This window comes from Triticum urartu, chromosome 5A (assembly GCF_056163025.1).
Source record: "Triticum urartu cultivar PI428250 chromosome 5A, HENAU_Tu73, whole genome shotgun sequence".
Taxonomy (NCBI): Eukaryota; Viridiplantae; Streptophyta; class Magnoliopsida; order Poales; family Poaceae; genus Triticum; species Triticum urartu.
In genome coordinates, this window is record NC_141877.1 from 651485545 (window position 1) to 651498785 (window position 13241).

Below are 13241 nucleotides of genomic sequence, written 5' to 3' on the forward strand. Positions count from 1 at the left end.
CATAGCCACGGGAATAAGGGATGGAATGGTCCATTGTCTCTTGCAAATGATATTTGTCGAGATCACCCACATTGTTGTCATGGAGATCAACTTCATTGTCATCGTCCGCATACTCATCATTCTCCTCTTGCAAAGCTTCATTTTGGTTGTATGGAAATGTGCTCAATGTTGGCCTCACTTCTTGGGTCAAAAGAGGTTCAACAATTTCATCTCACTTCAAGGGTGGGGGGCTACTAGCAACCAAAGGGGAGGGGTTCCGGTTCAAGTCCAAATGCAAACTTCAATCAACCTTCTTCGTTGCAAATAACTCAAGAGCCTTGTCTAGTGATTCGGCCACCGTCTCCTTGTATGCAACCCAACGTTGCTCCGAGTTGACACGCATTGTATTCCAACGGATGTGCATTCCAAAACCAACATTATGCCTTCCCTCCAACTCAACGATATCACTAGGGTCCATCCAATTCAACTCTTTCCTCACTTGTTGCAAGAGCTCCACATAGCTAGGACTACTATCAAACACCATGTCAAACTCATCCGGGTCTGGTTCAATATTGCCTTTCAAGAAGGCGTCTTTGTCCCCATGATGAACAAACACACATGTTCTTCCCATCCCTATAAGCATTCAAACAACACAACGTAACATTGCTTCCATGAGTTATAATCCAAGGATTAACACGGTATACAAACCCTAAAATACATATGAAACAACAACCCTAACCTTAGCACCAACATAAGAACACCCATAAGAATAACCCTAACATACTAACAAGCCTAATCATAGGAAATTGGCAAACGAACATCTCACATCTCCATGCAAATCTCTAGATCCATACAAAACTAGGGTTTCCCAAACTAGCAACAAATGAGCAATTTGTTAACATTATTTGGATCAGAACAAGGGGATCGGAGAAGATTACCTTGAGGGAGGGTTTGAGTTTGAAATTCACGGACAAAATCTTCAAATTTGCAAGATTTGGAAGAGGATTTAAGAGGAGGGGAGAGGGGAAGAGGGGGCAAATCTCGGGTCGGATGCTATAGGGGTAGGGATGTGTGGGGTGAGGGGAGGGGGCCAGCCAACTAGTAACAGACAGTGCAGCGCCCGAGTGCTAGGCGCTGCATTGCTAGGTGCGGGCCCAGGGGCTGCCATGGTGGACAGAGATGCAACGCCCCAGAGCTAGGCGCTGCACCGTAGGGTGTGGCGTCTGCGTGTCGGGCGCTACAAAAAAGGTCAGCCGCGTGAAATAGTTTCACGGGTAGTTCATTCTGTGATTTGATTTCGTCTCGAGGTTAAAATTGTCAAATTTGCCATGGAACGAGGATTCAGATTCAGAGCATTATTTATACCCATCAAATCGGATCTCATTCTCAGGTCAGCTCAGTCCATAGCATACTCCTTTTTCCATTAGAGAAGCGTCGCCGTTACCATTCCTAGCTATCATCCGCTCGGTAGCCAATATTTTCTTGTGTTGTGCAGTACGACGAGCGACTACTGTAGCACCTGCCTGAGCTAAATTGAAATACATATACTTCGATTCGATGGGGAAGGATCTGTGGTTCCACGTGCAGGCAGCGGCGGCGGTGCCGGAGCTGTCGCTGGCCTTGGCGCCGGCGGGCAGCAGCCAAGACCGGGAGCGGGACGAAAAACCGGTTCCGATGGCGTGCGTGGACGGCAAGCCGGTGCGGCTGTTCCAGTGCCTCTTCTGCGACAAGACGTTCCTCAAGTCGCAGGCGCTCGGCGGCCACCAGAACGCGCACCGCAAGGGCCGCCTCGACGGCCTCCTCTCCGACCCCTACAGCAACGACAGCCCATTCGGAGGCACCGCCATCGCGGCGGCGTCCACCGGGTCGTCGCGCTATTTTGGCACCTCCATCGTCTCACACGGCGGCGCTGGCGTGGCGGCGGCGCCAACCGTCGATGCCCGCTGGCCAGAGAGGAGGGGGTTGGGCGGCAGGGCTCCGCGGTTCGCGGAGCACGCGCTGCCCCTGGACCCGTATGCTGGAGGCGACGGCGTGGTGGGCCGGCCAAGGGCCTCCATCGCAAGCGGCGCCGGCGAGGCGTTGGACCTCGAGCTGCGCCTTTAGCTAGCGTCGCCTGGCTGGCTGCTGTGCTGCCGCTCATATCGCACAGGTAATGCCATCTTGGGACGATACCTCGTTTCCATCGTCCCAGCGTAAGATTGTGCTTCGTGGGGAACATATGTGTGCTAGGCGATTAGTAATGCGCTGCGGTTTAGGCTGAGATTTCCCGACGATCCTACTGCAGTGATCTTCAACTTGTGTAGCAATCTTGACGTACAAAGTGCGTCCAGATGCTGAAGATGGTGGTGAGGGGGGGAAGCATATGCGCGACAAAGATGGATGAACTGCTAGAAGAATTGCAATTGAAAATATCCGGGATTGGAAGGATACAATCCCAGCCCTTTCTCGATTGCAATATGTACTCCCTCCGTCACCGTCTCATATTATGAGAGACGGAGTAGTACATATTTACTGCCTAGTCGTCATTTTCCTTTATGTGTATTTTGCTTTGACGAACTCTGTTTTTACGGTTTCAGGCGTAAATTGCCCATGCACGCACTGTATTTATATCTTTCTCAGAGTCTCCAAAATATGCATGCACTCTGATATGGATTCATTCATTTGTTAAGTACGTACTCACCTTGCTTAACCGTGCACATGTCGTCATCGATGGAACTTATCGCCACGTTTTTTCTGTCGCGTCACTTCGCGCATACTCTCTGCTGCTTGATTTGGTAATAATAAAGCAGTACGAGTGATACGAGTGATGAGGTTGCCGCAAAGCCAGCCAGCCGATCGTCATCCTTATCCCTTACTCCACCCATGTACTGTATTATGTGATTCGAGGACTGCTACAGTACAATAATATGCGACAAACCAGTGCAAGTGGTGTAGTGGAATGACTCAGATGCCAGGGCCGACGATATAAAGAGTATCTACCTGCGGACTTTGCAAATCCGGCCAATCAAACGCCCGCAGATACACGTCTCAAATTAATCATTTTGCATCCATCTCTCTTATATTTCATCTCTTAGATTCATAGAAAACATACAAAAGAAATCATATATTCTACATTTACGTACACCCTAACTACTCTTCATCGTCGGAGATGTCAACAACGACGGTGCCGGGCGCCAGCTGGAGGGCGGGTAGGAGGGCTCCGGCTCATCCTCCTCCTGCTCGACCACATCCATATATGCGAACATCTCCGCCTCCTCCGTGGCCTCTTGCGCCTCCATCTCCCCCCGGCAACGGCATTTTGCCTCCGCAGCCGACTCCGACCAGAGGGAATCGAGGATGGCATGCTGCTCCGCCCGCAGATCTCCATCGCCAGCGTCCCCCACAGCCTTCTCCTCTAGCTCATCCACCTCCTCCTTAAAGTCCTCCTCCTCCTCCTCCTCCTCCTCGTCGTCCTCCTCCAACTCCCCTTCCGGACCCACTCCATCCGGAGGTAGCCTCGCGACGATCCGGGCTTCACACCTAGCCTGGATCTGCTCAAGGAGCTCGAGCCGGCGCTCTGGCGTCAGAAATGGCTCGCTCCTCACCTGATAGCGTGGGGGCATGGCTACTAGCCGGACGGGTGGAGTGGAAAGTGGTGGCGACGGCGGACAGGAGGAAGAAAATGTGGATGAATGGCAGGGTTTTGGTGCCGCCAGTCGACTTAAATAGCCGGCAATGCACTACACGGCCCGCTGGAGTTGCGCCATGCGGGCCCACCGGTCCGACGGAGGAGACGAGCTTTGGACCGCCGGGTTTGAGGGCGTTTTTGGTTGGGACCCCTTCGTCGGTCCGACGTGACGGGCATGTCCAGGTGCGCCCGGGCGCCCCCATATCCGTCCTATATTTGGGTTGGATATGGGGGGTGCCGGTCAGCCCGGGCGTTTGAGGCTCGTTTGAGGCGTCCGTCTGGATCGAAAAAACATGACCGATCAGTGACCGGGTGACCCATCCGGACGTATGAGGTGGGTTTGAGAGATTCGGTTGTAGATGCTCTAAGAGCCCTCGGTGCTCTTCGTGTCGCCCTCGGCTAGGGCTACGACCAACATGCTGCTTGGACAACAATGTAGATTCTCGCGAGGAAACCCGTTGTGCCGTAGCACTATGAGAGGAATGGTATATTTCCTGATTAAAAGGTTTTTTTTAGAAAAGGAGGATGACCCCCGGCCTCTACATCTGGGTGATGCATACGGCCACTTTATTAATTACTCTCACAAGACCTTACAAAGTAATACCATAGTAAGACTAAAGCCGCCGTCTAAGCAACAAACTGTCGCTACACCTATCTAGTTGATGAAGGGACGCAGATAGCCTGGGCCTAATACCAAACAGATATCGCGGCCAAACCTAACATCTAAGACCCGAGGATCCATCCAGGACGCCTGTCGGGCATGGGTCTCGCTGGTCCGACGTGCTCTCAAAGGCCGCCGCCGTCAACTGCCACCGCTCCATCTTCAGAACTGTACTAATGCATCAACCTTGCTCGGTCTAGCTATCATCGACGCCACCATGGCGCCCAATGGTACCTCCTCCCTGCGCGCAAATAGCTGTGCACGTCGCGGTCGCCACTGATACACCTCAGCACCATGCTGCCAAGTACCACCAACCGACACAACTTGAAGTCTTTGGAAGATCTGTCATGCGTAGCACCTGCCGACCAGACATGAAAAAGTGTAGCACCTGTCGGTCAGGCATGACTTAACATCTCCACCAAAACTCCGTGCAAGACGAAGCCGCTCCACCTCCTGCCTCTGACTTTCAGCGCTGCTCCACAAACAATGCTCCCAAGAGAGAAACGACACCGCAGTGCCGCCATCGTCCAATCTGGAATACCAGATCCTAGGGTTTCCCCCAGAGCAGCACGAGTGGGTCAGCAGTAGTTACACAATGATTCTTCCATCAAGGTAACGGCGTAGAACGCCACCATCGCCTGCCAATGGCTCTGTTTTCATCGGCAACCATGTCTCCCCAACTCGCAGACGGGACTAGATGATGGATCTCGAGATCCGATCACCAAGCCTCTGGTCGGCCATCTCTGACGAAGAAGATGACCATCACCATTGGCCAGCGAGACGACGCGAGATGAAGTGGGGCACTGCCAGCGTGCGTCCTGGCCAGCACCACGTCTCATGGCCGAGGGCAACGGCAAGCGCTGCCATGACGAGGACACAGACCAGAAGCCCAGATCCGGCCCACCCGCGCAACGCCACGTGGCCACCACCAAGCACCGTTCAGAGGCAGCCCCGCCGCCGTGAGGGACGCCGCCCCACGGGTAGCAGGCGCCAGCCACCGGCGGAACGCCACCGCGTGCCACCGGCAGCCGCGAGATCGCCACCGGCCGCCGCGAGATCTACGCGAGAACGACAAGGACGCCCCGCCGCCACCTTCCCTGGGGACCACGCGGGCTTCGCCGGTGTCCCCTCCGGCGGCGGCGAAGCGGGGGATGAGCGGGGAGGGGCGGCTGGCGGCGCGGTTAGGGTTTCCCCCGTGCGCCAGAGGTGACGCGCGGGGGACGTGCGCGGGGGTGATCTCCAAGGTTAAGTGAGAGATCCTTTTAACACTAATGCTTTGCCCAATCCTGATTAAAAGTGCATATAAACTTGCGCTGAATCTCGAACGAGGATTTAGGGCAATTTAATGGTAGTGCGAATGGATATAGACGGCCTTAGCATATCATTTGGAATGCTAATGCCTCGAAAAATTAGAGTTTTTTGAGTTGTTCACCACAAAATTTTCTGAGGTGTGTGCTCTATCTGTGGCGTGAAGAGGACGAATGCGTGCCATGCCCTTTGTATCTTGTAAGAAGGCTTGTGCCCTCCATATGTCTATGAGAGATGTTTGGGATTTCCTTTGGGGAAGAGGTTTTTTAATAATCCACAGCTACTAATTTTGTTGGATTCGTTGGGTAGGGCTTTGCGTGTGCAGGTCACATCGTCTGGGGCGAAGGCGGTGATTTTGGGTGAGAGAAAGGAATCTGTCCTCGAATCCACTTATTTTGTGGATAGCTAAGTTGGGTTGTTATTATGCGAATGTTGTGGCTTTTTAATACTACATTCGTCTTGATGTATAAGTCATTCGTGTAGTTCTAGGTCATCGATTTGAGAAACTAAATATGTGTTATATGTCATGAAAAGTATATATCCTTAGATTTCTACACGGATGTAGTTTATAAATATATATTTTTTGTCACATATAATACATATTTACATAGTTAAATTGTTGACCTATAACTACGTGAATGACTTATACACCAGAATAGAGGTAGTAATAAAGGATGGGGAGTGTTAGTCGTGATTCGGTCTATCTATCCTTCCAACATGAGCATTGTGACTCGTTGTCCGCCCCCACCTGATCATATTAAGATGAATGTGGATGCCAATTTTGTGGCGAGCAATGGCTTTGCTAGTGTAGGCGTAGTGGCGAGCAATTCTGTTGGCGAAGTCATGATTTCTGTTGAACTATATTGCTTGATGATCCAGTGTGGAAGAAGTGGAGCTTCCTGCGTGTTAGGTTGTATTCTACATCGGTGTCACTCTGTACAAACCTATTGTTCTGGAAACATGTTGCTCTTTTGTGTTCCTTCCTTGCAAATAAAATTCTTGTTAGGTCCCCCCTCGTTGATCTAAACGGAGAAGCGCTGGTAATTATAAAACTATACAAGATTAATCAGCAAGCCAACATGGTGGCGGATTAGATCGTGAAAAAATGTTTTGATAAGTCTGGTGGTGTTCTTGTAAGTAGTGTTCGCCTTGTGTGGTGTAAGTTTTAATAAACGATTGTAAGAATATTATTATCAGTTAATATATGTGGTCGAATGGCCTTCTTGGTTGAAAGATCATTTTCAGCCAACGATGGCCCTGCTGCAGCTGGTATGATATTGAGAAGAGTTGATGGTACAAGGGTGTTTGCAGCATACCGGGTAATCTTCTACTGTAACAACGCCTTGGAGTACCAAAAGGATCTCTCGAGAGTGTACATCACAGTTAGAAGTCATGCTCTTGGCTTCCGCATCACATAAGGAAATAGCTATAACAAACAAAGATACCAGGGCTAACACGGGATAGATCAACCTTGGGCTCGTTCTCCTCGTATGTAAAGAGGAAAAGGAAGAGATTGCTCGGGGAGACCATGGCCCAGGGAGCTCGTTCAGGTGACGGTAGGACATGCGAACCTGAAAAAGACGATGACAAAAGGCAAGATCGACGAGTGTCGGAGGACGAAGACAGGCTGAAGGAGTTGCTAGTCGTGATTGATGCAGTTGGTGCAAGACAAAACAGAGCGGCCGAGGCAAGGAGCTCCGTCCATGGCGAGCTAAGTTGACAATAACGAGCTCGGCGAGGTGCATCTGGAGGACATATATGTATAATTGTTTCTCAAATAAAGAAGAGGTTTCCTTTTGCTAACCTGCTCATGAGATCACTCGAATTTGTTCGGCCTCTGATGGCATTAGTTCTTAATTTCTTCTGTCGTTTCCAGTTCCACTTTGCAACCATAGCATCGGCGAGGTTGCATGTTCTTTGCTCCAGATTAATGATGACTCGTTGCTGGATACGAAGAGAAGCAAGTGAATCGTGATACGAATGAAAGGGCTAAAAATCACTTAAAAATTAAGGTCATCAATTGACTAATGCAGCCATCTTAATTAATTACTCCCTCCGTTCCAAATTACTTGTCTTAGATTTGTCTAGATACAGATGTATCTAGACTCATTTTAGTGCTAGATACCTCCGTATCTAGACAAAATTAAGACAAGTAATTCGGAATTCGGAACAGAGGGAGTATTTCACAAAGGTTTGATAAAAACATACATTAATCCACCTGAAGCCACCACTCACACCTACAAACTTGATAGGGTCTGTCTATATCTCATCTACTCCCTCCGTTCCTAAATATTTGTCTTTTTAAAGATTTCAAATGGTCACCATATACGGATGTATATAGACATATTTTAGAGTGTAGATTCACTCATTTTGTTCCGTATGTAGTTATCATTTGAAACCTCTAAAAAGACAAATATTTAGGAACGGAGGGAAGCCACCACTCACACCTACAAACTTGATAGGGTCTGTCTATATCTCATCTACTCCCTCCGTTCCTAAATATTTGTCTTTTTAAAGATTTCAAATGGTCACCACATACGGATGTATATAGACATATTTTAGAGTGTAGATTCACTCATTTTGTTCCGTATGTAGTCATCATTTGAAACCTCTAAAAAGACAAATATTTAGGAACGGAGGGAAGCCACCCCTCACACCTACAAACTTGATAGGGTCTGTCTATATCTCATCTACTCCCTCCGTTCCTAAATATTTGTCTTTTTAAAGATTTCAAATGGTCACCACATACGGATGTATATAGACATATTTTAGAGTGTAGATTCACTCATTTTGTTCCGTATGTAGTCATCATTTGAAACCTCTAAAAAGACAAATATTTAGGAACGGAGGGAAGCCACCACTCACACCTACAAACTTGATAGGGTCTGTCTATATCTCATCTACTCCCTCCGTTTCTAAATATTTGTCTTTTTAGAGATTTCAAATGGTCACCACATACGGATGTATATAGACATATTTTAGAGTGTAGATTCACTCATTTTGTTCCGTATGTAGTCATCATTTGAAACCTCTAAAAAGACAAATATTTAGGAACGGAGGGAGTAGATGTGAAATAATATCTCACATCTAAGTAACATCTTTTTTTATGTGGCCACTTTTATTTGTTTGTTTTTTCCTTTTTTGTTTCTCTCGGGCATGTTTGATTGTCTCAGCTTTTTTGTTAGGTTGTGCTGCTGCTGGGAGATGTGTTTGACTGTCACACGGCGCACGATGGTGGATAGTGCAACGTATAAAATTCCAAAAAGAAAAAAGAAATGTGACCACTCAAAATCGAACACAAGACCTCTAACAGAGGCACTCATGTAGTTAGCCACTAGAGCTATATCGCATTAGTTAATTCTTGCCACCGTGAAACACTAAAGATTGTTCCGCCGCAGATTGAACAATTAAAAAAATCGAACATTTCATGAAATTGTGATTTTTAATTTAGTCGAACAATTTAAAAAATTGAGAAATGTTTTTGAAAAAAAGAGAAAAAATTTTAAAAATTGAGAAACGTTTTTTTAGAAAGAAGAATTTTTTGCAAACTTTCAAACTTTTTAAAAAAGTGATTTTTAAAAAAAATGCATACACTTCTCAAAAAAATTTTAAAATTGCAAACAATTTTGGAAACATGAATATTGTACCAAACTTTTTATAACTTGTGATTTTTTTGAGAAACATGAATGCATTTTAGAATTTCCAAAAAAAATGATAGACACAAAAAATTCTAGAAACTTGAACAAATTTATGAATTTGGATTTTTTTTAAACTTCTAAATTTACAAAAAAAGAATCAGAAAAAAATAAGAAAATAAAAATGACAAAAGAGATCAACTTTTGAAAAATAGTAAACTAAAAAGAAAGGAAAACCAGTGAAGACAAAATGATAAAAGAAAAAAGAAAAAACATGAAGAAAAAAAGTATCCTAACTACTTGGGTCAACTCGTCTGCGGTTTGCTCGCTGTCGAGGATAGGCTTGCAACTGAGATAGAAAAAGGCCGGACCCCTAGTTGCGAGTTGACAGTGGACTCAGAATTGGGACTAAAAAGGCCGAGCCGTAGTTGCGAGTCGTGTTGGACTTGCAACTATTACAAAAAAACGTTGGCCCGTCGTTGCGAGTCGATGATGGACTTGCAACTGGGAGCAAAAAAAGATCGGGGCCTAGTTACGAGTCAAGGATGGACTTGCAACTCTGACAAGAAAGGTCCAACCTCAATTGTGTGTCAAGGATGTACTTGTAGTTGGAAGTAAAAAACCTTGGCCCAAGTTGCAAGTCGGTGGTGAATTTGCAACTCTGACAAGAAAGGTTGGTCCTAGCTGCGAGTCGAGGATGGACTTGCAACTGGGACAAAAAAGGCCAGACCCTAGTTGTGAGTGGAGAGTGTACTTGCCACTAGGAAAAAAAAGGTTGGGTCCCAGTTGCAAGTCGAGGGTGGACTTGCAACGGGGACAAAATAAGGCCGGACCCTAGTTGCAAGTCGTGGGTGGACTTACAACTAGGACAAAAAAATGACGGGGTCCAGTTACAAGTCGAGAGTGGGATTACAACTAGGGAAAACAGGTCGTATCCCGATTGCGAGTCAAGGGTGGACTTGCAACTAGAACAAAAAAAGTTGTACCCTAGTTGCGAGTTGAGGGTGGACCTGCAACTAGGACAAAAAAAGTCTTCTCCCAGTTACAAGTTGAGGGCGAGTTGCAACTGGACAAAACAATGTTGGGATCCAGTTGCAAGTCGAGGGTGAACTTGCAACTAAAAGAAAAAAAGGCCGGGCCCCAGTTGCAAGTTGATGGTGGACTTGCAACTGGGACAAAAAAAGGTCGAACCTTAGTTGCGAGTCGAGCGTGGACTTGTAACTGGACAAAAAAAATGTTGGGCCCGAGTTACGAGTCAAAGGTGGACATGCAACTGGGACAAAAAAAGATGAGCCACAGTTATGAGTCGAGGGTGGAATTGCGACTGAGGCAAAAAAAGATCGAGCCCCAGTTGCGAGTCGAGGGTGCACTTACAAATGAGAAAAAAAAGTTTAGTCCCCAGTTGCGAGTCAAGGATGGATTTGCAACTGAAATGAAAAACAAATTGGGATGAAAAATATTTTCAAATTTACTTTTTTCACATACTTAAACTTTTTTCCAAATTTTATAAAAAAATATTTCACACTAATCTTATTCATGAATTTGAAAAAGGGGGGAAAGAAAAGATAAAATGAAACTGACACAAAAAGAAAAGTTATATAGAGACAATAGAGCAAAAAATAAAAAAATAAAAATGGTAATGGAGAGAGGAGAACGGTAGATGAAAGAGAGAGTAATGATAGATAGTGAGAGGAGATTTGATCATCCAACTCTTCATTTGTGAAACAAACGAATGAAAAAAAAACAAATCTTTGCCAAGCCCCAGAAACAAACAAACAAAAAAGGGGCCGAGCCTATCCTTCTCGTGACCAGACAACGTGCAACTAGGATGAAACAAACTACAGTCCCAGTTGCGAGTCAAGGATGGACCTGCAACTGGGATGAAAAACAAAGAAGATGCCTGGTTGCAAGTCAAGGGTGAACTTGCAACTAGGAGAACTATGAGCCCAATTGCGACTCAAAGGTGAACTTGCAACTGGGACAACTACGAAACTACAAGCCCAGTTGCGAGTCAAGGGTTGACTTGCAACTAGGATGAAACAAACTACAGTCTCAGATGTGACTCAATGGTAGGCTTGCAAATGAGATGAAAGACAAAACACATGCCCAGTTACGGGTCAAAAGGCGGGCTTGCAACTCAGAGGGTGGACTTGCAACTTGGACAAGTACGAGACCAATTGTGAGTCAAGGGTGGACTTGCAATTGGGACAACTACAAAACTACAAGCCCAGTTACGAGTTAAAGGTTGACTCGTAACTGGGAGGAAACAAGCTATGAGTAAGTTGCAATCAAAAGGTAGACTTGCAACTGGGATAAAAACAAAACACATGCTCGAGTTGTGAGTAGGGGGTGGGCTTGTAACTTGAACAATTATGAGCCCAGTTGTGAGTCGTGAGGGACTTGCACCTGGGACAACTACAAAACTACGAGCCAGTTGCGAGTTAAGGGTCGATTTGCAACTGGGATGAAATAAGTTATGGGTCCAGTTGCGAGTTAAGGATCGACTTGCAACTGGGATGAAAAATAAAATACATGCTCTGTTGGGGAACGTAGCATAAATTCAAAAAATTTCCTACGTGTCACCAAGATCTATCTATGGAGTCATCTAGCAACGAGGGAGGAGTAGATGTACATACCCTTGTAGATCGCGCGCGGAAGCGTTCAAGAGAACGGGGTTGATGGAGTCGTACTTGTCGTGATCCAAATCACCGATGATCCTAGCACCGAACGGACGGCACCTCCGCGTTCAACACACGTACGGAGCAGCGAAGTCTCCTCCTTCTTGATCCAGCAAGGGGGGAGGAGAGGTTGATGGAGATCCAACAGCACGACGGCGTGGTGGTGGAAGTAGCGGGATTCCAACAGGGCTTCGCCAAGCGCTGCGGGAGGAGGGAGATGTGTCATGGGAGGGAGAGGGAGGCGCCAGGGCTTAGGGTGGATGCTACCCTCCCTTCCCCCCACTATATATAGGGCCAAGGGAGAGGGGGCGCAGCCTTGGCCCTTCCTCCAAGGAAGGGTGCGGCCAAGGGAGGAGTCCCTCCTCCCCAAGGCACCTCGGAGGTGCCTTCCCCCTTTAGGACTCTTCCTTTCCCTCTTCTCTTGGCGCATGGGCCTCTTGGGGCTGGTGCCCTTGGCCCATATAGGCCAAGGCGCACCCCCTACAGCCCATGTGGCCCCCCGGGGCAGGTGGCCCCACCCGGTGGACCCCCGGGACCCTTCCGGTGGTCCCGATACAATACCGGTGACCCCGAAACTTGTCCCGATGGCCGAAATAGCACTTCCTATATATAATTCTTTACCTCCAGACCATTCCGGAACTCCTCGTGACGTCCGGGATCTCATCCGGGACTCCGAACAACTTTCGGGTTACCGCATACTAATATCTCTATAACCCTAGCGTCACCGAACCTTAAGTGTGTAGACCCTACGGGTTCGGGAGACATGTAGACATGACCGAGATGACTCTCCGGTCAATAACCAACAGCGGGATCTGGATACCCATGTTGGCTCCCACATGTTCCACGATGATCTCATCGGATGAACCACGATGTCAAGGACTTAATCAATCCCGTATACAATTCCCTTTGTCTATCGGTACGACACTTGCCCGAGATTCGATCGTCGGTATCCCGATACCTTGTTCAATCTCGTTACCGGCAAGTCTCTTTACTCGTTTCGTAACACATCATCCCGTGATCAACTCCTTGATCACATTGTGCACATTATGATGATGTCCTACCGAGTGGGCCCAGAGATACCTCTCCGTTTACACGGAGTGACAAATCCCAGTCTCAATTCGTGCCAACCCAACAGACACTTTCGGAGATACCTGTAGTGTACCTTTATAGCCACCCAGTTACGTTGTGACGTTTGGCACACCCAAAGCACTCCTATGGTATCCGGGAGTTGCACAATCTCATGGTCTAAGGAAATGATACTTGACATTAGAAAAGCTTTAGCATACAAACTACATGATCTTGTGCTAGGCTTA

General features: G+C 47.3%; 1 protein-coding gene across 1 annotated transcript; it reads left to right on the forward strand.

Moving 5' to 3' along the window:
* The first annotated feature begins 1379 nt into the window (after nt 1-1379).
* Nucleotides 1380-2635, forward strand: LOC125555914 (uncharacterized). Its single transcript, XM_048718717.2, has 2 exons — nt 1380-2128; nt 2264-2635. The coding sequence occupies exon 1, from the start codon at nt 1537-1539 to the stop codon at nt 2080-2082; it is 546 nt and encodes a 181-aa protein (XP_048574674.1). The 5' UTR covers nt 1380-1536; the 3' UTR covers nt 2083-2128; nt 2264-2635.
* Nucleotides 2636-13241: the final 10606 nt, after the last annotated feature.

Bases quoted from the DNA above. Each gene is read 5' to 3' on its own strand.
- LOC125555914 (XM_048718717.2), top strand. From the start codon at position 1,537: ATGGGGAAGGATCTGTGGTTCCACGTGCAGGCAGCGGCGGCGGTGCCG.